This window comes from Macaca thibetana, chromosome 10, assembly GCF_024542745.1.
Source record: "Macaca thibetana thibetana isolate TM-01 chromosome 10, ASM2454274v1, whole genome shotgun sequence".
Taxonomy (NCBI): Eukaryota; Metazoa; Chordata; class Mammalia; order Primates; family Cercopithecidae; genus Macaca; species Macaca thibetana.
In genome coordinates, this window is record NC_065587.1 from 10,856,817 (window position 1) to 10,882,802 (window position 25,986).

Below are 25,986 nucleotides of genomic sequence, written 5' to 3' on the forward strand. Positions count from 1 at the left end.
GATGGCACCACTGCATTCCAGTCCAGCCTAGGCAACAGAGTAAGACTCTATCTCAAAAAGAAAAAGAAAGAAACAATGTATAGCCAATCACTGACAACGCTGTTTCTGTAAACCAATGAGACTTCCTGACCAATGACTTTGGTTGTCCCCCCCCAACCACCCCTTACCCCTGCCAAATCCTGATTTCATCCTTTTTTCTTTAAAATCTTGAGCCTCCCCAAGGAAACCTGGAAGTGTGTCCGGGGATGCCATCCTAAATCTTGGCCCAAATAAACTCTCTATGCTAATTTTGCCTCAGTGTCTTCCTTTGAGGTTGATACTGTGATAATCACTCATGAAGGGAGAATGAATTCTTTCTGAGCCCCATAGGCAGAGAGAGGACCTAAAGACTAATAAGCTACAGCGCTGTTTCAAGGGGTTAATCCAAGTGGAATGACAAGACCTGTGCACAAAATAACTAAGACATGAGATAAATGAGATAAATGCCTTTAAGAGCGTGACATGTGATGTGGGGTTGGGGTGGGTGGGTGAGTGGAGAGATTACTTCTAGCCAGGGGAGAATAAGAAACACTTTACCAAGGAAGCTGAACTGTGAAGGATGGGAAGCCTTTGGCACCCAGAGAAAGGAGCAGGAGGAAGATCGAGCAGGGAGGTTGTCTGGGCTGCCTTGCACGAGTGTGTCCTGCACACAGGCACTGGCTGAGGAGGGGAGTGGGAGCTGCCTCTGCCCTGGGAAGAGTCGCCTTTTTCTAATCTACGTACCGGTGTCACATGGCCTAGCAGGGGCTTGCAAGGGGAGCATTTCAGGGAAAGGGCACAGCACAAACAAAGGTACCGTGCTGGTTAATTGTATATGTTCGCTTGGCTGGGCAAACATTATTCTGGATGTTTCTATGAGGGTGTTTTTTTTGGATGAGATTAACATTTAAATCACTGGACTTCGAGTAAAGCAGATTACCCTCCGTAATGTGGGTACGTCTCGTCTAACCCACTGAAGGCCTTAGAAGAAAGACTGACCCGCCCTGGGCAGGAAGGAATTCCACCAGCACACCGCCTCAGGACTCGAACTGCAGCTCTTCCCAGCGTCTCCAGCCTGACAGCCCATCCTGCAGGCTTTGGCCTCGCATCTCCATTATCCCATGGGCCAATTCCTTAAAATCAATCAATCTCTGTCTCTCGGTGGATCTCTTACACACACACAAACATGCCCATCCAGTTGGTTCTGTTTCTCTGGAGAACCCTGACTAATACAGGCACTGAGGATGGGAATTAACATGTACTAAATACTTTCAGTGCACCCTAGGCTGTTTCCTGTGCTTTAGGTAAATTTTCTAATCTGATCCTCACAACTATTTTGCGAAAGGGTTATTCCCGCTTTACAAAGGAGGAAGTAAACACATAGGGGCCATAGTCCTATGTCCAAGGTTACAAAGCTGCCATGTGGCAGAGCAAGGAACTCAGTCCTAGGTGGCTCCAGGGTCTTCATTTCACTGCTTCCTAGAGATGGGATTGCTAGGAGATACTTCAGACACATTGAATCAAAAACTGGCTGTTTAAAAAGACTAAACAAGATAGACAAACTTCTGGCAAACCGACAAAAAAGGAGGAGATGTAAATAAAATACTGAATGAAAAAGAAGAAATTACTGCAGACATAATAGAACTTTAAGGAATTGTAAACATGGTAAAAAAGAATATTAAGGCCAATTACATGCTAATGCATATGAAAATGCACATGACATAAGAGTTCACTTTAAAAAATGAACTAAACAAAATATACCATAACCAAGTAAAGTTTATCCTAAGAATGTTAAGGGTGACTCAACATCAGAAACAGTATCATTTGAATTTAAAACATTTATGGGGTCGAGAGGAGGAAATCATATTTATCTTAATAATTTTACAAAGTATTCTATAAAGCTAGATCCCTACTTGTGATTATAATTCTCAGAAAACAAGGAATAGGAAGGATCTTCCTTAACTTGATAAGCTCTATCTACCAATAAACCCACATGAAACATTTTACTTAACAGAGAAACTTATGATGTACTCCCTTCAAGTCTCAGAGGATACTCACTATCACCACTACAGTTCAACATAGTATTGGAGGTCCTCACCAATGCAATAAGACAAAAAAAAAAAAAAAAAAAAAAAAAAAAAAAAAAAAAAAAAAAAAAAAAGAAAATGAAAAGAAAAAAAAGAAAAGAAATACGAGACGTAAGGATTAGGGGAGACAAAACTACCAGTATTTAAGAATAATACAATTTTCACAGAAAATCCAGTAGAACAAAGAGAAAAGCAATTAGAATTAATAAGAGAATTCAGCAAAATTGCCAGATCCAAGAAAAACTTATGAAAACCAATAGCCTTCTTCTATTCCAGCAATAATCAACCAAAAGAAAGAAAAAAAAAACAAAAGAAGGAATGAAAGAAAGAAAGAAAGAAAATAAGATTCATTCCCAGTTAAAACCTAACCACATGGCATTTGGAAATAAATACCTTCAGGAAGAAATACTGGAAAGTCTACGAAAGGACATTTTAAAATATGTGAATAAATGAAGCAATAAATCATGAAAAGATAATATGATTTAATATTTTAAAAATCTAATACTCTCCATATTAATAAAATTCAATGCAATTCCATAAAAAGCTCAGTAAATGCTTTTGAGAAACTCAAATACTTGGAAGATATAAAGAAGAATAAAGATCCGCAAATAGCCACATCAATTTTGAAGAGGAAAAGCTAAAAGGGAACACTTGTCCTATAGAGAGTAAGGCATACTACAGAACCATAGCAATAAGAATTGTACTACTTGTACTACTTAAGTAGGAAGGAACTGACCAATAGACCAATGGAACAGAATGGTGAGACCAGAAGTATACACACAAACACATATATACATGTACACATACACAAAACTTTATGTATGATAGGGGTAGAATCACAAGTCAGTGGAGGAAAAAAATGCCCTTTAGCAGATGCCACTGGGAAAACTGGCTTACTGCATAGAGAAAAACAGAGGTGGATCCATCCCTACTTCACACCACATGTAAAGGAAAATTTCAGGTAGGCTAAGTACTTAAATGTGAAAGATATAACTAATAAGGGAGTTGATGAAATGCAAGAAAATATCTTCATGACATGGGGTAAGAAAGACTCTCTTAAGTTCCCAAATGCACAAACTATGAAGGAAAATGAAATTATGCTAATAAGTATGTAAAAAGGAGCTGTCTTTTTTTTTTTTTTTTTTTTTTTGAGATGGAGTCTCGCTCTGTCACCCAGGCTGGAGTACAGTGGCACGATCTTGGCTCACTGCAAGCTCCACCTCCCGGGTACACGCCATTCTCCTGCCTCAGCCTCCCGAGTAGCTGGGAATACAGATGCCCGCCACCACACCTGGCTAATATTTTTTTTTTGTATTTTTAGTAGAGATGGGGTTTCACCATGTTGGCCAGGATGGTCTTGATCTCCTGACCTCGTGATCTGCTCACCTTGGCCTCCCAAAGTGCTGGGATTACAGGTGTGAGCTACCACGCCTGGACTTTTTTTTTTTTTTTTTTTGAGATGGAGTCTCCTTTGTCACCCAGGCTGGAGTGCAGTGGCACGATCTCAGCTCACTGCAACCACTGCCTTCCAGGTTCAAGTGATTCTCATGCCTCAGCCTCCCAAGTAGCTGGGATTACAGGCGCACACCATCACGCCCAGCTAATTTCTGTATTTTTGGTAGAGACAGGGTTTCACCATGTTGGCCAGGCTGGTCTCAAACTCCTGACCTCAAGTGATCCGCCTGCCTCGGCCTCCCAAAGTGCTAGGATTTCAGGCATGAGCCACTGCACTAGGCAAAAGAAGTAATCTTCATTAGTAATCAGAAAAATTCAAATTAAAACAAAGAGATGGCCGGGTGCAGTGGCTCACGCCTATAATCCCAACATTTTGGGAGGCCAAGGTGGATTGATCACCTGAGGTCAGGAGTTCGAGACCAGCCTGGCCAACATGGTAAAACCCCGTCTCTACTAAAAATACAAAAATTGGCTGGGCATGGTGGCACATGCCTGTAATCCCAGCTACTCGGGAGGCTAAGGCAAGAGAATTGCTTGAATCCAGGAGGTGGAGGATGCAGTGAGCTGAGATCGCACAATTGCACTCCAGCCTGGGCGACAAGAGCAAAACTCCATTCCAAAAAAAAAAAAAAAAAGAGAGAAAGGAAGAGACCACTTTACAACTACGAGATTAATGAAAAATCAGAAAATTGGATAATCCAAAATATTGGTAGGTGGAGGAAGGGGGACCTTTGTCACTGCTGGTGGGTGGGAACACTGGTGCAGCTATTCTGTAGAGCAACAGGCAAAAGTTAGTGGATTTGAGCATGTGCATAGCTACAAGCCAGAAAAGCCACTCTTGGCCATGCACCCCTGGGAATCTCTTGGATCTTTGCACAGGTCTATATGGGGCCAGAACAAATATGTTCCCTGCATCTTTCTTTGGGATAGCAAGGAGCTGGCAACAACTTAGATGTCTATTTCTAGAAGACTGGGTAAGGAAAATGTGAGGAATGTGATAGAATGTTTTACAGCAGACAGAAGCGACGAACTAGTTCCATGTGTCGTAACTTGGATAATTCCTTTTAAAATGGATAGTTCAAATGAAAATGTTAAAGAGTGAGATCTATAGCCTAATACCATTCATGTAAATAAAAATATACTACAGGCCGGGCGCGGTGGCTCACACCTGTAATACCAGCACTTTGGAAGGCTGAGGTGAGCAGATCACCGGAGGTCAGGGTTTGAGACCAGACTGGCCAACATGGTGAAACCCGTCTCTACTAAAAACACAAAAATTAGCCGGGCATGGTGGCGCACACCTTTAATCCCAGGGAGGCTGAGGAAGGAGAATGGCTTGAATCCGGGAGGTGGAGGTTGCAGTGAGCTGAGAAAGTGCCACTGCGCTCCAGCCTGGGCAACAGAGCAAGACTCCATCTCAAAAAACAAAACAAAACAGCACAGCACACTACATAAAATAATACTGCACACTTTTCAAGGATACAAAGATGTCTGAGGACATAGGCTGAACACATGAGGGTGGCTGCCTGTGGAAGGAGAAAGGAGTGGGAGGGAAGGAGCAAGGTAAAGTAAGAGGCCTTCCAAGGCTCGCCGGTGGCAATGTGCCGTGAACTAAGGTGCACAATCAACATTTTGCACCTGGGGTCCAATATAGCCAACCAAACAACCAAAAATCACATTCAAGTCCTCCAGCTGGGCTGGCACAGTTCAGGGCAGGTTTGGGTAGGAATAAGGGTGAAGGTACATGGGCTGGATACGAAGGGTTTGAACACAACGTGCAGAGTTCTGGCTTCATTCCACCAGCAATGCAGTTTCCAGGGCTCTGATACTTGATCGCCACCTCCGAGTGCTCCTGATAGTTTATCTCCCACGTGCTGTCGAGGCCAGAGTTCCCTGTCCTCCTCTCATTTCTGAACACTCCAAGGTGTCCAGCTTAGAGTGGACCCATGTTGCTGAGGACAGCTTGACCGGTTCACAGAAGCATGTCTCAGGTTCACTTTTGGTTTGTGGTTGAAAAATTAAGCAGGGAAGCTGGCCTGTCCTAGCCCCACCTGCCCAAGGATGTCGGGAGAGGCAGCAGTCCCCACAGCCTGGCTTTCACGAGTCGGACTGTGACGCCCTGGTGCGAGCCAGCCATCTGTGTCACTACCAATTAAACAATGAAATATCTGTAGTAGAAAAAAAAAATCAATTGCTGGCTGACTCCGGCAATCTAGTTGTGGAGAAGTGATAATTACCCTCCGCTTAGGTCTCTGAGGGCCCCGCTTTGACATTCAGCTCTGCAGCGTCAGGCCCAGGGGAACCAGCTCCCCACTCTCTCTGCTTGGGTCTTTCACTGAGCACGTGTTTCTCCACACCGAGCGAACTTCAAAGCTCCCAGTGTAGATGGAAAATCGGGTTTAAAAACAGGACATCATGGGCTCAGAACACAGGGAAGCAGATTTTGTTGGGGGAGGAAATCACGCCCCCTCCAGCTGGCTACCCACCCCCGGTGTCCTTTACCTGGTTACCTACTGATGCACAATGCCTGGGGAGAGAGGTTAATTCGAGGTGGCAGCAGTTTCTATAAGCCATCGCAGGCACATTGGCAGACAGCCTCTGATGTTGTAAGACTTCTCATGGGGTGTTTTGTGAGCTCAACGTCTCCTCATCTGATATCCTGCCTGGGCGGCAGGACGGGGAGTGAAGGCAGGTAGGGAGCCTCCAAATGTCCCTCTCCTGCCATCCAGCTTTAGTTAAACTGCCAGCGTTTCCAATTCTCTTTCTGGACTTCGTAATTACCGTCAGATAACAAAAATGACAAGAGGGCTCCATCTGGCCCCTGTACCCCACATATGTTTGAATGACCCAGACTAGAGGAGGCATGGCTCTGCCAGGTGTCCACATCCACAGAGCTGACTACGGCTTGGACGTGTCCCTCAGTCACACAGGCACTCCCCAGATCAACAACCTCCCAGTTACTCTGGCAGAAGCCCAGGCCTACCAGCCTCCTCCTCCTCCCCACCTACCAAATCCCATCGGTCACTGAATCCAGCAGGCTCCACTGCGGGCACCTTCTCAGGGTCAATCCTTTCTGTCCCCACTGGTACCGCCCCAGCTCGGACCCTCCTCCTTTCCTACCATGCTTCTAGGAGCTTCGTAACTGCTCTCTCCTGCTTACATCTACCCTGCAATTCATCCTCCACAGCAGGACGCAAACCGAGATGCATGGGTAGAGAGAGACAACACCATCCGTCCCCTTGCCCTGCTGACGTGGAGCTCAGGACTCTGGGGTGGGATAGGCTGCTGTTGCCTGCAAAGAGCCCCAGCTTCACCCCTTCTGTGGGTATGAAAAAGCAAAAGGCCACAGGCCAAGCTTGCTGACCTTGGGGGGCCTGCTGGTGACAATCACTTCTCCTGGGGAAGGAAGGGAAGCAGCTAGGGACACTTTCCCACTGATTACCTACCCATGTGTGCCTGGGGCCGAGATGCCTCCCGTGCCTGCCGTGCCTACCTCCCAGGGCTGTTGGAAGGCTCAGATGAGATCATGTCCACGAAATCCCACGAAAACGCTGTGCAGTTATGAGGGATCGTTTTACAACAACCGTTTTATAACTATAAGGCAAATGGGAGGAACTCCCCACATCTGAAGCCCTAAGGTCCCTCAGGGTGGAGAGGACAGCGGCTGAGCAAACAGGTCAAACTGCTGTCTCCCAGAATGGCCATCTGTCTGGCAGTCCAGGAGAGTTAGTCTATCTGGGACTAGAGGGCAGTCCTTCCCTTTCCCACGGAGGGTAGAGCTGGGTCTGCCTACAGCCTCTGACTCACACATCTCCAGCTGTGGAATTTCCTTTTCTGATCTCCCTAAAGAGAGGATCAAGGGCAGGTTGTCAAACTCCAGTGTATAAAGAATCACCTGGGAGCAGGGATGGGGGTATGCCTATTGAAGATGCAGATTCCAGGGCCCTATCCTCAAAAACTCGAATTCAGCAAAGGCCCAAGAAAATGCATTTTGCCGGGCGCGGTGGCTCAAGCCTGTAATCCCAGCACTTTGGGAGGCCGAGACGGGCAGATCACAAGGTCAGGAGATCGAGACCATCCTGGTTAACACGGTGAAACCCCATCTCTACTAAAAAAAAATACAAAAAACTAGCCGGGCGAGGTGGCAGGCGCCTGTAGTCCCAGCTACTCGGGAGGCTGAGCCAGGCGAATGGCGTAAACCCAGGAGGCGGAGCTTGCAGTGAGCTGAGATCTGGCCACTGCACTCCAGCCTGGGCGACAGAGCTAGACTCCGTCTCAAAAAAAAAAAAAAAAAAAGAAAATGCATTTTAACAGCAGCCTCCGTCCTCCACCCCCACTCAGGTCACTTGAATGCACGGGGGGGATGTGTCACACTTTGAGTGAAGGCTGCTGTGTGCAGGATAATACACGGTCAGGAAGCAGAACGTCTTACTGGTTGTTTGGCTCTGAGTGAGTCATTTACTGGGCCTCAGTTTCCTCATTTTAGAGCAGGGAGGTGATGCCTTTACAGGGCTGTTCTGAGCTTTAAATGAGATTCTGCAACAGCGTGGTACTTGTCCTGCTGTGAGCGATGGGTAAACGCAGGTGCCCTCTTCTCTCCTCAGTGATGGAGCCCAGAACAAAGGGGCCACCACTTCAGGGGAGGGGGCGAGAAAGGAGAGAGCCAGTGGGGGGCCCACTGAGCTCCCGGGGAGCCAGGCAGCCAGCGCCTCCCGCGGCACAGACATCAAGGTATGGATGTCGTTCCTCTGCTCAATGCCATGCCCAGCAGGCCCAGCCCACGGTGGTGATTAAAGCTCAGGGAACACGACACTTCCAGAAAGGTCAAAACTTGAACTAGTTGAGGGGAAGGGCAGCCCAATTAAGGAAGAACCCACATGATGAACTGTTCACCCAGCCATACCAGGTGTCTACACTCATATGCTGAATGTCGCAACGCATGGCTAAGAAAGCCGCTGCCAGAGTAAAGTATCTCAAGGCGGGCTGCGGGCAACCAGAGCAACTTCTAACTGGCACAGCCGTCACCGCAGCACAGAAGGGTGCTCTATGGAGACGATGCATCCAGGAGAGGGTGTCATAAGTACTCTGGGTACACTGCAAAGACTGTCACCAAGACTGCAACAGGCCCCTTCTGAATTATCACCAATTTTTACGCCAGTAGAGTGGGAACCACTAAACAACAAACTTTCTCTTAAGTTCCCCACGTACATACCCTGGGGAGAGAGCAGGAGAGGAGAGGAGAGAGGAGGAAGAGAGGAGAGGAGAAGGGGAGGAAGAGGAGAGGACGAGAAGAGGAGAGGAGGAGAAGAGGAGAGGAGGAGAGGAGGAGAGAAGAGAGGAGGAGGAGGAGAGGAGGAGGAGAGGAGGAGGAGAGGAGGAGGAGAGGAGAGGAGGAAAGGAGGAGGGGAGGAGGGGAGGAGGAGGAGGAGAGGAGAGGAGGAAAGGAGGAGGGGAGGAGGGGAGGAGGAGGAGAGGAGAGGAGGAAAGGAGGAGGGGAGGAGGGGGGAGGAGGAGGAGAGGAGAGGAGGAAAGGAGGAGGGGAGGAGGAGGGGAGGAGGAGGAGAGGACAGGATAGGAAAGGACAGGAGAGGAAAGGACAGGAGAGGACAGGACAGGAGAGGGCAGGAGAGGAGAGGAGGCTTCACAGCTGCCCACAGGAGGGGCTCCTGCTGCATGACCCCCACAGAACACCCCTTTAACTTCCTCCCATCCCTGGTCTCTAGATTCACATCACTAAATAAAACAGTACAGAAGTGTACTGCAGTGGGAAAGTGCCAGAGATTCCACACTGACTGTGAGGCTTTGGGCAACTTACTGAAGCCCTCTGAATTCCACCTGTAAAATGAGGCTACTTCATGGTTCTATGAAGATGAAAAGAAATGTGATCAAGCCTAGATAAAATCTTGCCTGGTGCCTGCCCCAGCTGGCTGAGCTCTGTCCTTCCTCTGGGACACGGCCTGACACACAGTAGGTGCTCAGGGTCACCTTGCAGCAATGCTAGTTCATGCTGCCCTGACTGTTCCCTTCTTGGCAGATGGACCCCATAACACAACCCAAGCGCCCTGTTTCCCTGCCCACTCAGCGGCTCCTAACTGCCTAAGTCAAGTCGAAGGCCCTCAGCCTGGCTGAAGACCCTTCATGTGCTTCCAACCCAAAAAGGCATTTATCCACTTTCTCCCCAGATAATCAGCTCATACCCCACAAGATTATTCAATGTTCTCCAAACTCACCCAGCAGGCTCTGGCTCGTGCCTTAACTCACAGTGTCACCCCCTAAGCCTGTAGTGATGAGAATACTCTTTGTCGAGGTCCTTGTTTCACTCTTCCCAGGGCTGTCTCAGGATCATCTTCTGTCCCCCGTTCCCAGTGTAGTGTGTGCCTTCCCTAGGATGCATGTCTGCCCAGGATCGTCCTCTGTCCCCAGTCCCCAGTGTAGTGTGTGCCTTCCCTAGGATGCATGTCTACCCAGGATCGTCCTCTGTCCCCAGTCCCCAGTGTAGCGTGTACCTTCCCTAGGATGCATGTCTGCCCAGCGCTGTTTCTGTCTAGGCACATGGGGGTGTCTCCCCATCTGTCCACGAGGGGTGGGAGACAGAGCCCTGCCATCATTCTAAACAGAAGGCCTTCACATAGGGGGCTTCCCCTGGGGAGCTGAGATGTGGGTTGGGCCTGAGTCCTGGTCCACCAAGAAGGCAGAGCCAAATCCAGAGCTGCAATAGCTTTTTTTTTTTTTTTTTTTTTTTTTGAGATGGAGTCTCACTCTGTTGCCCAGGCTGGAGTGCAATGGTGCAATCTCTGCTTACTGCAACCTCTGCTCCCCAGGCTCAAGCAATTCTCTTGCCCCAGCCTCCCGAGTAGCTGGGATTACACCACACCTGAGTAATTTTTGTATGTTTAGTCGAGACAGGACTTCACCATGTTGGCCAGGCGGGTTTCAAACTCCTGACCTCAAATGATCTGCCCGCCTCAGCCTCCCAAAGTGCTGGGATTACAGGTGTGAGCCACCACGCCGGGCTGCAACAGGGTCTTGTTCCCCACTTGGAGGCGAGGCTGCCCCCACCCCAGCAGCAGGGCATCTGTGCTTCATCAGCTGGGGCTTCCCAGCTATCTGTGGCCACATTCCATCGTCTTGGGCTCACTAATTAGACATCATAAAACACCGGGCTCCCTCCCTATGCTGGCAGCAGCGGAGCCCAATTCCACCCAGCCAGGCCGCTTCCTCTCCTAGAGCCCTCCACCTCAGTGTGGGGCTCTGATCCCGACCCTGCAGGTCAGGTCTCCCTGCTGCGCCCCCCTGGGGCTCACTCCCTCTTGGGCTGACCCCGTGAGGCCATCACTCTTGACAAGGTTGAATGAAGGAGGGTGTATGTACAAAGGAGACCCAGGCTGGCTCTCCAGAGGAGGAAGACAGATGGCACCCACGTGAGCAAGGCCAACTGATTCAGCCGTGAACAACCACGTGTCGTGACCTGCCAGGGAGTAAGCAGAGCAATTCTTTGTAAGATCCTGGGCCAGCTTTTCCCTGCCCCATGGCAAGCTTCTGGGATGACTTTCCCGGCACTAAGTTGGTGTTAATTAGTGAAAATTATCTAATGCAAGCTCATTTTAACATTAGCTTAAAGCCAAACATAATTAGAAAGATAAATCAGCTGCTAAAAAAAAAAATCCAATGAAGATACACAAACGATTTTTAGGATCATCTGCTGGTTTGCGTTACTAGCCTTGAGCTCCCACATGGACAGAGCGAGGCAGGTAGTGAAGTAGCTCACGAAGTATCTGCCGAGGTATTTCTTGACTGATCTATCAGGGTAAGACAAATGGAGTTGGCAGTTTGCCTGGGAGGTGATGAGACGCAGCAAGGATAACTCTGTGGCTATTGCCAGACGATGTTACCTGGGAGGGCTTCCCTAGAGGGGCAAGTTGAGAGTGCAGGGAGGGATATGGTTGAAAGTGGTCAGGAGGGCATTCAAGTGATGGGAACATGGGAACAGTGTGAGTCCACGGGTCCTGGGCCTCCAGTTTTGTACACAGCCTGTCCTGCCCTTCCACAACTGGCTGATTCAGCCATCAATTCCCAGGAAGCCTCCGTTCACCTGGAGCTCAGTACAGGTGCACAAGCCTGAGAATCAGACATACTTCAGTTCCCATCTAGCGTCCTATTTACTGGTGGTGTGACCCTATCCTCTCTGAACCTCAGTTTCCTCATCTGTAAAATGAAAAGCTGCTGGATTGTTGTTAAAAAATTAAATGGAATAGGCTAGGCATGGTGGTTCATGCCTGTAATCCTAGCACTTTGGAAGGTCAAAGAGGGTGGATCACTTGAGGTCAAGAGTTTGAGACCAGCCTGACCAATATGGTGAGACCCCATCTCTACTAAAAATACAAAAATGAGCTGGGTGTGGTGGCTTATACCTGTAATCCCAGCACTTTGGGAGGCCGAGACGGGTGGATCACCTAAAGTCAGGAGTTCAAGGCCAGCCTGGGCAACATGGTGAAACCATGTCTCTACTAAAAATACAAAAATTAGCCAGGTGTGGTAGCACACGCCTGTAGTTGCAGCTACTTGGGAGGCTGAGGTGGGAGAATCGCTTGAACAGAGGTTCAAGGCAGAGGCAGAGGTTGCAGTGAGCCAAGATGGAGTCACTGCACTCCAGTCTGGGCGACAGAGCAAGATTCCCTCTCAAAAAATAAAATAATTCTAAAAGGGATGGCATTTGCCTAGCACTTACATACTCAATAAGTAATAGCTATCAATATCCTCACCCCCACCACTGTGCTGTATTTTCTTTTTTCACCCCCGCCGCCACCCCTACCGCCATTAGACTTAAGGCAGAGTTCTCATTGTAAATTTCTGGTTCCTGGCACATAGTTGGGTTTCAGTGAAACACGGTGAGTGAATGAGCAAATGCAGGGAATCTCCAGGCAGTCTGGGAGCCCTCCTGGGGGTGGAGGGTGAATTAAGGAAACTCACAGTCTGTCTTCAATGGCCCACCGAAAGGTAGAGAGTTCTGGGTCCCACCTCTGCACCCCCATCTCCTGACTCACTGCTGAAAAATAAATAAATAAAATAACACTTATCCGGAGCCTCCCACATGCCTTGCCAGGACTGCGAGGAGCCCAGCAGAATGATGACCGGCATGCAGGCTGTGCTGGGGATGTGTTTGCAGATTATTGGAAACCTGGGCCAGAGAGACTAATAATTAGAAAAGCCATAGGCTCTCTTCCAGGGCTAAGATTATGGGATCATTAGCAAGTCCACAGACTCCACCAATTTCAGAGAATGAAAAAGGAAACTGGGAAGGGCAGCAGCCCCAGCTGAGGCCGGCTGGTCATGGCACCTGGCATGGTGTGTGGGGGTTGGGGCGGGCAGGGATGGCTAGAATGACTCAGCCTGGGGGGTGGCTCAGGACAGCCCCAGGAGCAGGGGCAGGTGGTCAGCCAGGACGCAGCCCTGGGCTCGTTTGTTCTCTGCCCTGCTCCCCACCTCCCCCAGCTTGGATTGGAAGCTTGTTCCCAAACAGGCTCTGCTTTGTACGCTCTAAGATCAGCCAAGGTGAGGCAGTGTCCCTGGGGTTGAGAAGATGGAAGGACTGACAGTTGCTGGGCTGGGACTCACTTCAAGGTCTCAGCCTGTCAGGGAGGGGCAAAAGTCCCAGGGGGCCAGAAAGTGGCCATAAAGAGGACAATCTAGGTCTCTGGAGAAACTACCTGTACCCAGCTTCCCTATATTACCTGCCTCAATGTCACTGGGCAGGGGGAACCCTCTTCCCCAGCCTTGGCACAGAATGGAGCAGCTGGCAGTTGTGTACTTGTCTGTCTCTAGAACTGGTCCAAGAGCCTCCCAGGGCCTGGCTGGCGACATACAGACTTTGAATGTTTCTGGAAGTTTTAGAGGGAAGAGATGGCCCCAGAGGACAATTCCCAAGGACAACTGTCATGGATGGACACCACCTTGAGCTGAGACCTGGGTGGAATCTCCCCCAGCCTCTTCTGACTTCTGCCACCTCATGCTTTCCCAGAGCCTCAGGGAAAATATCCCTTCCTTTGCAAGGTGCTGAGGATTGGATTAACGAAACGCAATGGCACGCAGGGCACCAATCCCGTCACTCAGCGTTAGTCCTTTTTCAGAGAAATCCCTTTACTGCACGCATCACTCACCTTTCTCAAAGCGATTTCCCATAGCCTTACACTAGGTTCTCAGAACAATGTGTGGAAATAAGCAAGAAGGCAGGAATTATCCCCATGTTAGAGATGCAGAAACAGAGGCCAAGCAAAGCCAAATGATGTACCCCACATCACCCAGGGAGCTAGGAAAGAGATGGCCAGGGCAAAAACAACGATTCCCAGGCTCCTGGCTCCCAGCCGCGTGGGCTCCCTCCACCTGCCAGTGGCCTGGGCTTTCGGAGACCTCCACCCAACAGAACTGGCTTTGCTACCACGAACCTTCAAGAAGTCATGAGGTTTACTGAGGCCCCACCTTCTACTTTTGAACTTTCTGGGAAACACCCATCCTCAGAGGTTCAGGGACCCAAAGCATTCGATTTCAGAGGAGCCAACTCTCTCCTCCCTCTTCTCCAAAGAGGGAAACACGGCCCAAGGCCACGATTACATCACGGTTAACCATCAGCAGCCCCCGCCTCTTGTTCCAATGAAAGCTTTAGTTCTCCAGAACTAAAAGAGCTTGGGGAGTTTTTCCAGGCTGCCCTCGGGCTCTCTGGGCTGGGCCCGTGCAGTAGTCTGGCCCTTCAGGATGACCGTGTGTGGGGAACATCCTCGGGGGACCCCTGCTTTAGGAACAAGAGAGCCTCTGCACCTTCCTGCTTTATCCCTCTCTGCCCATGCCAGATCCCAGCATAGATCCTGGGCTGAGAATTCCAACGCCACAGCCTCCTGAAGGCAGCTCGGAGGCCGGCAGAAGACTGCCGTTACCAACTGCGGCCCACCACCACCATTATCAAGGCCAACAGATCAATGTAGTGAGTGAGTGGGAGGGCTGTGGGCAGCCACTCCTGTCTCGTTCAAAGGTGGAAGCAGGAAACACACCTGCACAGGGTCTTTGGCCCTCCCAATTCGCCTACCTCTAATCTCCTGGGTGGGGCACTCTAACTTCTTGGGAGAAAATTTGGCTACCCTTCCCTCCCTTGCTCTGCAAAAAAAGAAGACAGCAGTTACCTTCTAACATAATGAACATTTATATGATACTTTCCAGTATCCTCAGCTTTCACACATGGTTTCTCCCTTGTCTTTCTTTTTTTGTTTGTTTTGTTATTTATTTATTTATTTTGAGTTAGAGTTTCACTCTGGCACCCAGGCTGGAGTGCAGTGGTGCAATCTCTGCTCATTGCAACCTCCACCTCCTATGCTCAAGCGATCCTCCCACCTACCCACCTCAGCCTCCAGAGTAGTTGGGACTACAGGTACACACCACCACATCTGGCTAATTTTTGTACTTTTTGTAAAGACGGGGATTTGCCATGTTGCCCAGGCTGGTCTCAAATGTGTCAGCTCAAGCAATCCACCCTCCTCTGCTTCCCAAAGTGCTGTGGACAAGAGCCACCATGCCCTACCCTCCTTTGTTTTTCAAAACCATCCAGGAAGCTCGGTATTATCTTCCCCATTTTATCAGCCAGGAGCCTTAGAGAGGGAGGTGATTTGCTCAAGGGAACACAGTGAGTAAGTGGTCAGATGCGGGCACAAATCAAGACCTTTCAACTTCAGATCTTGTCTTCTGTTTTTGACATGAAGCTGGTCCACTGCTAATGCCAGCTCCTTCAATCATTGATCAAGTATAAGAGAGAGAGAGACTCAGAACCCAACAGCCAATTCGTCCAGGGCTTGCCAGGAATACCTGGACAGGCCGGGGCAAGATCCCAGAAGGGCTATGAAGTGCTTATTCTCTGGAGCTGCAGTTGTGCCATTATCCACCAGCCTTAATGCAGCAAGGACTCTGAAACAAAGCTCATGTGGCATGGCCACTTGCAGAAGGGTAGAACGGTTAGGAATGTGTGGGGCCTGTGGGTCCCTGGGCTGCCTGAGAGGCCTCTTCTTGCTCTGTGAGTTTAAACCAGGCTTCTAAAAGGCAGCTCAGGAGCTTCTAGATAAAGTCAATTGTCCCCCTTAGATGGAAGGGGAGGAGGATAATGGGGGAAAAGAGGGAGGTAGGAAGGTTATTAGGAGCAAGTTAAGAATTGGGACCAGCTCTCAAACAGGGTGGTAAGGTGACTAATGAATGTATTGCTTGACTCTCAGAATTCAAAAACAAGTAACATTTTAAAAAATTACATATTTTTGGCCGGGCGCGGTGGCTCAAGCCTGTAATCCCAGCACTTTGGGAGGCCGAGACGGGCGGATCACGAGGTCAGGAAATCAAGACCATCCTGGCTAACACGGTGAAACCCCGTCTCTACTAAAAAATACAAAAAACTAGCCGGGCGTGGTGGCGGGCGCCTGTAGTCCCAGCTACTCGGGAGGCTGAGGCAGGAGAATGGCGTAAACTCGGGCGGCGGAGCTTGCAGTGAGCTGAGATCCGGCCACTGCTCTCCAGCTTGGGCGACAGAGCGAGACTCCGTCTCAAAAAAAAAAAAAAAAAAAAAATTACATATTTTTTAAACTTGGGTTTTTGGGGGCATCTGCTTCATTGCAGTATCTCAATGTCCAGCAAAGTGCCTGGTATGGAGAAGGCACTTGGTACTGTTGGCCAGTGTAGCTGAACAAGGGAAATGTCATTTGAGGTTAATGGGGAAAGACGGTGGGCTCCACTCAGGGGCCAGGCCCACCATGTGCAAAGCTGAATCTTTTGGGGAGTTGAGCTGATGACTCCAAGACTTTGCCATGCCCAGGGGCATCTGTGTCCCAGCTGTTCACCATACCCTCCTCCCATAGCTGCCTAGACCTCAAACCAAGGCTGCTAACCTCAGCCAGCCATGCCTCCTGCTCTGGAGCCTTTCCCTAAATCCCCTGATGCACCTCCCTCCCTGTGCCCCATATCCCCAGTTGACAGCATTCTTCTCTCTGCTACCAGCCGGCTTGTTACGATGTAGATTAAAGGAGCTCCCCGGGGAATGTGCAATTCCACAGGGACATCTCCAGACATCTGCTTCCCCAGAGGGACAGGAGACCAACAGAAGACAGTTTTCAATTCTATAAACAGATAATTGATCACCTGTGACAGTTGGGGCACTGCTGGGGTACCGGAAGGGAAACTGAGAGTAAGCCAGTCTCTCTCTTCCAAAGTTCCCAATCCAGGAGGGCAAAATGCACTCTCCCAAAGCAAACCTTGTGGACCTTCTGGATTGAAAATTAAATTGACAAAATACCAAGGCAGAGGTGGCCTCTTAGCGAGGCCTTGAAGGAAAAGGGACAAACCCAATGACAGGCAGAGGTGGGTTAGGGACCAGCCTGGCTGGTTACCCTCTTTCCTCAACCATCCAGGCAGGCCTTTTCCACTAACTACAACAGGAATAAAAATAGAAGCGGCTCCTAGTTAGTCATGGTTACCTACTCCAGCAGCCTCCCTCTCCTAGGTTGTGTTTACAATCTGCATGGGGTCACTGGGGTCACTGATAATCCCAACCAAGGACCCGGGGATTCTGTGTAACCTCCTTGTCCTGGTCTGAAGATAAGTCATTTCACCCTTTTGGAGCTCAGAGGGAGCCTCTGTGTAATGAAGACAAGACCCTGCCTTACGCAGCTACTGAGGTGCCAAGGAGACTGGGCAGTTTGTGATAAACCAAGATGAGCTGGTTAGCTGGGTCAACGGTGCATTTGGGTGTGAGCCAGGAATGCAGGGGTCAAGGGTCAATCTTTGAGAAGTAGGTGTGGTAAACTTGTGTCTGTTCCCAAAGCACGAGGCAACGTTCTCTAAATCCGCTCAGCAGCCTCAAAATTGGATGCCACGGGTCACAAGGGAGCCTGGGCGCAAGATGGGCGGACAGCTTGGTGTATCTCAGCTTCCTGCTGCGTTCAGACATGCCTGTAGACAGGTCCTCAGCATCAAAGGGCCTTCCCTAACCCAGTTTAGGGGCTGGGCTAGTGCCCCTCCCGCCACGCCCTCTGTCCAGCACTCCTCAGACTGTATTAGATGATGGATCAGCAGAAGATTAGGCTATTTAAGAGCAGAGGTGTGTTTTAGGTATCTGCTTTCCACTCAAGTATGCTTAGCACATGCAGTAAACCTCTAAATATTTGTCCAGTGGTCAAACAGATGCACAATCCTTCCAAGTTGCCAGCCCATCCAGAGTGCAGTTGTTTGCTCCCCTTACTCTGGCTTTGCAAATAAGAACCAAGAGTTTCCCAGCCTACACATGGTCTTGCTGTAAGTCCACTGCCGGGCAGTTACAATGACCTGAGTGGCCCCAGCATCAGCAACTTCCCCTGGTCTTCTTTGCTAGCGTAGCATAGGCCAGGAGATCATTTTTGGGTCCCTAAAGGCGCCCTTTCTGCCTGTAATTTAAGTAGACAAAGTCCATCATTCAGAGGCACCCAGGTAAGCAGATCACTCAAAAGGAAAAAGAAAAAAAAAAAAAAAACAGCAGAAAAAATCCCCACCCCACAAGTAAACAGCCGAATGGCAGTTTGGGAAGGGCTTTCTGACACCTGCAGAGGCCCAGGATACAGGTTGCTCAGCCGGACCTCCTCAAAGGCCCTCCTACCAGTCCACAAGGCCCCTGCTGGGCTGTTTCCTCACTGGTCCCCATCCTCAGCCCCTCCCCCCTCACCCCCCATTCATGTTCCCCTAATTAGGCTCCTTTCTCCATATTCCTGAGTACCAGGTATAGAATCATCCGCTGGCCTGTGACTGTAGGCTGGCAGCCACGGGCAACTCCTGAACCTTAGTTTCCTGTCTGTGATTCAGAAACCAAAACACCTCACGGGGTTATTCTGAGGATTAAATGAAATAAAATACAAAACTCTGGCACAGCACACAGTTGGATGTGTGCATGTCCTGCTGCCTCCCCTTGGCAGTTCCCCGTGTCCCTGCACGTAAACCACCTCAGTCTGCCCCACCTGGCCTCACAGCAGCCAGACTCTCACTGGAAACAAAGGAAACTCCATCCCTCGGGGCGAAAGGGGAGGAGGAAGGATCTAAGTTAATGGCCAGGGAAGGCTGACTGCCAGCTGGACAAGCTGGCGTGGGGGTGGGGGACAGGCAGCGGTCAGAAGGTGCAGCCCCTAGAGCAGAAGCTGGGTTTTTCTAGAACCAGCCACGTGACCTCTGGGCAAGTCTCTTTCCTTCTCTGTGCCTTGGTTTCCTCACCTATGAAACAGGGTCAACCTCTCTGTCCCAACTTCTTCACAGGGTCTTTGGGAAGAAGGGGCTGTGCAGACAGGCGGGACAGTGATTAAGGGTGGGGGCCTGGAGGTCCTGATACTTGGGTAGGCACAGACAGTGTCCAACACTGTTGCTTCCTTAGGGGTGGTCGCCTGCCTTGGGCCCAGTTTTAGGGTCCCCACACCAGGCCCCACACAGTACTCACCTCCCTCCATGACAGCTCTTTTTCCCTGCCAATCAAACCTCCTTGCTTTTTCGAAGCAAAAGCTCTCTTACCGAGAGACTGCCCATTCCATTTCACCCTCTCCCTTTCCAATTCTGCAACTCCCCTCTCTCAGGAAGCCTTCCCAGATTAGGCACATCCAGCCTTAAAAACTCTTTCCTTTCCAGCAGAGCCCTAGCATTTGTTAAGCCCTTGGAGGGTAAAGCCACACTGTATATCTTCTTCACGGCGAGTTAGTGCCTGGCACACAGTCGGCCTTCAGGAAATTACTGGTTAAACCTGTACTTATTGGATGGGTTCACAATTGTTCAAAGTTTCTGTTGTTAAATATTTAAAGAGTTAAAAATACCTCACTCTGCAGGAGAGAGTCCTGTCATCCCACATGGGACTAGATGCCTCAGTGGCCAGGGGCCCTGTCTCCCCCTTCTTGTAACAGGGGTACACCACCTGCACTCCAGGTTGTGACCAGGCTAGCTTCATTCAAACCCCTTGCTTAATCGGACTGCACCATTATTTCAGACACTGGGGCAGAGCAGCACAATCGTTAAGAGCAAGGGCTTTGGAGTTTGGGTCCTGGCTCAGTCACTTGCTAGCTATGGGACCTCTGGCGAGAAACTTCTGAATCCTGATGTCTTTTTCTCCAAAAATAAGTAAAACACCTATTCACCCGGTTGTTGTGAAAAGCTAATGAGAAAATGCAGGTGAGTCATTAGCACAGTGGATGGTACATATTAAATGCTAAATAAATAGAGGCTTTGTTAGCATGACATCATGAGACTTGACCCCTAACCCCAGCTGCAGCCTGTATTGCCGCCTACATCCTTTTTCCCTCTTCTGTGTCCAATCTTGCCTTTTCTTTTGCAGAACACAATATACAAAGAAAACTCAGTTACACAGGGAGGAATTATAGAGAGGGAGGGTAGAAACATGCACAGTGGAAAGTTAACCCTTCCTTCTGGTAGCCAATGTAGCCAACTACCTAGATCACCCCTTCCAGGAAGATGAGCCTGAACACTGGTCTTTCTAGCTCTATTTTCCCTCCTTAGGCCTCTTCAGCCTGGAGGGGAACCAGGACTCCAACCTCACTCATTGAGTGGAATTCGAGTGGTAAACCCAAGCCACTCCCGTTGTATATTCTGAACTGGGCACCAAAAGCTGCTGCTGTTTCTGAACAAATCTCAGTGTAGGGGAGCCAGAGTTAGCAAATAAAAGTACAAAACGTTCCCATTCTATTTGAATTTCAGATACACAACAAAGAACTTTTCAGTATCAGTATGTCTCACGTCATGTTTAGGATAAACTGATACTAAAAAGTTATGTGTTGTTTACTGAAAAGTTCAGATGTAGTGGGGCATCCTATATTTGATCAGGAAGCTGCCCAGGACTCCTACCCAAAGGCATAAAGATGAAAGTCTTCAGCCTGCTCCACAGCGGACTGGCCTCACCAGCCACCCTGGAAACAGACCCTCCTTCCAACTCCCAATCAGGACAGATATGCTAAGCAGGAGCCCTTTCCTGAGCTGCGAGTCAGGTGACCTGCTGTGCCAAGGCGCCCAGCACAGGGCCAGGCACACAGTAGGTGCTCAATATTACCCCCGCCCCCCAAAGTCATTCATTCCAGGCAGCTGGGGCCTAGCACCCGGTCCAGGAGAGGCTGTGACTGTGAGGGCGCCAGGCCGGCTTTGACTACGGGAGGAGAGGGGTGGTCCAAAGAGCAGCATGGCAGAGGTGGGACCGGGAAGGTCACTGCCACCCACTCCCTTAAGTTGCTTTGACGATCACATGAGAAAGTGGCTCGGGATATGTTCTGTAAATCCCTGGGCAGCACCTAGGTTATTATCAAGACGTTTGAGTGCTGCATTTTAACCACAGGGCCTCGGTCCCCAATCTTCCCTGGGGAGGAAGACTGGACAGGGAAGTTTCAGAAACACAGAGCAGAGCCAGCATCTCTGGACGCTGGAATACCGACGGTTGACATCTGTCTAGCGCCTTGTAATTTCCCAAACACGCTCCCAGCCATTCGCTCTAGAGGCCTCACTGCAGCCCTATGAAGTAGGGGCGGGTTGGGGCCCAATTTCCAGAGGGTGTTCAGGGCAGCCTGCCCCGGGCGCTGTCTGGGAAGTGGGGCCTGGTCCAGGGGACTGGGGCCAAGGTCCCAGCGGTGAGAGGGCGAAGGCGGGGGCCTACCTTCTGGGCCTGTTGGATCATCTGCCTGACCACCTGCTTGAGGTGCGGCGCCTTCTCGTCCTTAGGGGGGTGGGTGAAGAGGGTGACCCGGCTCACGCCGCGGTAGAAACCAGTATCCGTCCAGCCCAGGTCCAGCGGAGGCACCTCGGTGTCGGAACGGTCTGGCCAGTAGGCCAGGGACTCGCCGGACTCAGCAGGCGCCGGCGCGGGGGCCTTGGCCTTGGCCTTGCTCTTGCCCCGGGCGTTGGCGGCGGGGGCGGCGTCCTCATAGGGGCTCCAGGAGGCGCGCAGGGCCTGGCGCTCCGGGCTGGAGAGGAAGTCCCGCAGCTGCTGCTCCTTGAGCCGCTCGCGGTAGGCCTGCTCGCCGCCGCCCAGCAGCGCCTCCAGCGCGGCCCGCCGCCGCTCGCAGTAGTAGAAGGCGGCCTGCGCCTCGGTCACCTTCTCGTTCACGTGCGCCTCGTCCAGGCAGTTCAGCTGGGACTCGGCCATGGCGCCCCGGCCCCGGCTCTGGCCCTGGCCCCGCCGCGGTCCGAGGTCCCACAGCCGCACCTGGAGCCGCCGAGGGGCGGGGCGCCTCACCTGGCCGCGAGCTCTGCCCCGGCCCGTCCCGCCCCGCCCCGCCGTCGGGGAGCGGCCAATCCGCGCGGGCGTGGCCGTCGGGCGGGGAGGGGCCGCCGCCTCCGCCGGGCTCGCCGGGACCTCGGGGCGGCCTGGCGGACGCGGTCGGGCCCGGGCCTGCAGGGCCCACCAGCCGGGGCTGGAGTCCCTGAGGGGACGCCCCCTGGGGGCGGGGCCGTCGCAGACCCACGTGCGGGCTCCGGCCCCGACTCCTCTGCGGGGTAAAGGTTCGCTGTCTGGCCCTCGCTGCCATCCGCCCCCGCCGGCCGCGTCGCGGGTACGCGTTCATTTTCCGCGCACGTGGAGTGCACAGCACGTGTTCTGGCCCAGTCGCCCCTGGGGCGGGCGAGCTGACCCCTCCCCCGTCGAGGGTCGGGTGTTGGTCGAGGGGCCTGCTGCAGGACGGGATTGTGACGGCTGAGGAGCGGGCAATGGGGGTGCAAAAGCGAAATGCTAATGACAGCTCGAGCTCCCCACCCTTGCGTCCCAGTTCTGAGATCAGAGGTCTCCTGGACTGGCAGTCCAACACCTTCACTATAAAAATTTCTTTTAAAAAATAGCCATCCAAACAGAAATGATGTAAAGAGCAGCAGCGGAATTCCCCCACCCCCACTTTAATTTGAAGTAGGGTGTGTGGTGTCTGTGTGTGTGTTTGGGCAAGATAGGCTGCCAGAGATGTGATTACTATATTAGTGATTCAAAATATATGTTTGAGCTCAAGGAAGGAAACCGCACGTGCGTGCACACCACACACACACACACACACACACAGCAGCAGCAGCAGCAGCGGTGGCAGCAGCTCTGCTGTTTCCCATCGGATTAAATACAATCGTCTTAGTCATTAACATATTATGTTGTTCATGCACTGCTGTACAATTTGATTCTCCACATTCAAAATATTTTCAGATCATAACAACTAAAGGTTCACATTTCTCTCATTTTATAGCGCAGCATCTCAGAGCTGGAAGGAGCTTTTGAAGCTCATCCAACCCCCTCATTTTACAGATGAGGAAATTGAGGCCTAGAAACGTGTGCGTTGCCCAGGTCTCCTGTGAAAGAGGCAGAGTGTGGGGGCTGCTGGGCTTTCTATGTCTTGGAGGTCTTTCCCTGACATCACGGCCGCCTTTACCATTTCTCCTTTTCTTGTGAAACGACAGGTTATTGGGGACCTGGTTTTCACCCCCAGAGGATTTGAAAAGGTCACTTACCATTTCTAGGCCTTCCTTTCATGGTCTGGAAAAATGAAAGTTAGATTTTCAAATGTCTGCACATTATTATTATTATTTTACAATAATCAGTTCTGGCATCCTATGTCAGCCCAAAGATTGGGGGTGGTGAGCAGCAAGGTGTCTGTCACCTCACTTGTCCTTTATCCCTCTTGGGAACTGGAAAGCTTCACTCCTGGTAATGCTCCACTCAAGTACATATAGATAGATTATGTCCTTAGATGGGAGAACATTTAGTTTATTACCTAACGACTTGAGGCCCTACAAGATGCCAGACTCAATAGTTTGGAGACACACAGGAGCTCAGGCAGTAGGAGAGACTGGCAAACACAGAAGAGGATAGGAGCAATGAGAGTGGTTTTTGGTTTTTTGTTTGTTTGTTTGTTTTGTTTTGTTTTACTTTGTTTTGTTTGAGACAGAGTCTTACTCTGTCAACCAGGCTACAGTGCAGGGGCACAATCTTGGCTCACTGCAACCTCTGCCCCCTGGGTTCAAGCAATTCCTCTGTCTCAGCCTCCGAGTTACTGGGATTACAGGCACCTGCCACTGTGCCCGGCTAATTTTTGTATTTTTAGTAGAGACAGGGTTTCACCATTTTGGCCAGGCTGGTCTTGAACTCTTGACCTTGTGATCCACTCGCCTTGGCCTCCCAGAGTGCTGGGATTACAGGCATGAGCCACCGCGCCTGGCCCCAGAGTGTTTTCATAAACAGTCAGAAATGCTTTGGGAGCAAATGGGTTCAACAAACATTTACTCAATGCCTACTATGTGCCTGGTACACAGTTTGTGCCAGTGTACATTTCTTAAAGAATTGGAGCCAAGAGAAAGGTATGTGGAGGGAGCTTATGGGAATATGAAGGAAGAAACAATCTGCCCAGTGGGAAGTGGGTAAGAAGGGCTTTGCCCAGCAAGAAGGGATTTCAAGTGGAGCCTAAAAGGAGGAGAGGAATTCAAGGTGGAGAACGGGAATGAAGACATTACAGATGGAGGGACTTGAGACTGGGTTTAGTCAGAGCATTATGCTGGCATCAGGCTTATGTGGGCTCAGTCACTTCAAGATGCCTTTCAGAGCCTTAGTCTCCTCATCTGCGAAATGGGATAATAATGCTGAACTCTCCTGACCTCCCAGATTGGTGTAGGGATTAAACGAGAACACTTGTTTGACTTAATTAGTATTCGTGTCTCCCTGGTAGAAAGTGGTTTACAACAGTGCTTCTAAAATTTTACTGTGCAGCCAGGGGGCTTGTTAAAATGTAGATTCTGATTCAGTAGGTCTGGGATGAGGCCTGAGACGCTGCATTTCTAGCAAGCCCCCAGGTAATGCTAGGAGTGCTGGTCCACTGACCGAACTTTGCGTGGCAAGGATATCAGAGACGGTAAATAACAGCGTGAACTTCCATATCACAGAGTCCTGGGAATGAGTCCATCTTTCCTAAAATTAGCTGTGTGTCACCAGGAAAGTTATTTTTATTTTCTGGGCCTTTGCCTTATCATCAGTGAAATATGTGCAATAAGTCCCACCTCAGCTGGGTGCAGTGATGGGCCAGTAGTCCTGGCTACATGGGAGGCTAAGGCAAGAGGATCCCTCAAGCCCAGGAGTTTGAGTTCAGCCTGGGCAACATAGTGAGACCCTGTCTCTTAAAAATGAAATCCAACCTCACTAGGTTGTTTGAGAAGGGAAACAAGTTAATGGATATAGACCACTTAGCAGAATGTCTGGCACAGGTAGCAGCCAGTAAAGGGCAGCTAGTGTTAAAGTATGGGAAGATGGGACTGGAAAGAGGGAGATATTGGGCCAAATTGTGGATAACTTGAGTTTGGGTCTATCCAGTGGTTAAAGGGCATCAGCGAAGGTTGTTGAGACTGATATGGTCATTTAAAAAAATAGCAATTACTATGTGCTAATTATTTTATGGACACTTTAGATGAACCCTGTAATCCTATTAGAAAAATTGTTAGCTGGCCGGGTGCGGTGGCTCACCCCTGTAATCCCAGCACTTTGGGAGGCTGAGGCGGACAGATCACGAGGTCAGGAGATCGAGACCATCCTGGCTAACAAGGTGAAACCCTGTCTCTACTAAAAATACAAAAAATTAGCCGGGTGTGGTGGCGGACGCCTGTAGTCCCAGTTACTAGGGAGGCTGAGGCAGGAGAATGGTGTGAACCCGGGAGGCGGAGCTTGCAGTGAGCCGAGATCACGCCACTGCACTCCAGCCTGGGGACAGAGCAAGACTCCGTCTCAAAAAAAAAAAAAAAAATTGTTAGCTAAGCTGAGTGACTCACACCTGTAATCCCACTGCTTATGAAGGCCAAGGTAGGAGGATCGCCTGAGCCCAGGAGTTTGAGGCTACAGTGAGTTATGATTGCACCATTGCACTGCAGTCTGGGCAACAGAAAAAAAGGAGAAAACATGTTATCCTCATTTCACCAGTGAGAAACCTGAAGCACAGAGAGGTTCAGTAGCTACTCTAGGTCACCCAGCTAGTACGTAGAATAGGTAGAATTCAAACCTAGACCATCTGATTCCAGAGCCCGCCTACCTACCCATTCTGCCACACCGCTTCAGTCAAGAATGTTAGAAAGAGACATTAGAAATAAAAAGGATCTCTCTTGTTTAATAATTAATCCAACCGGTATTTGCTGAATGCGTAGCTCTGTGTTAAGGGTTAGAAACCATTCGTTTATTTACCAAATCCTCATGGAGTCTTACCAAGCGCAAGGCCCATTTCCAAGTGCAGGTTCTGAGCAAAACCGAGTCCTTGCCCACCCGGAGATCACATCGAAGCAGAATGATTAAGGCATGGTTTTTGCTCTTAAAGAGCACAAATATTTTGTGATGTGATTTGCAGTTGGACAGAAGGTTAGAAGCAGAACAGAATATTTTAGTAACAACTCACATTGG

General features: G+C 50.2%; 1 protein-coding gene across 1 annotated transcript in view; it reads right to left on the bottom strand.

Annotated features, from left to right (window-relative positions):
- The window catches only part of FAM83F (family with sequence similarity 83 member F), a 35,854-nt gene extending 14,043 nt beyond the window's left edge, over positions 1 to 21,811 (bottom strand). The window contains exon 1 of the mRNA XM_050805900.1: positions 21,241 to 21,811. Coding sequence (XP_050661857.1) covers positions 21,241 to 21,729 — 489 coding nt within the window. The 5' untranslated portion in view covers positions 21,730 to 21,811. The remainder of the gene's footprint in view (positions 1 to 21,240) is intronic.
- Between the last annotated feature and the right edge of the window lie 4,175 nt (positions 21,812 to 25,986).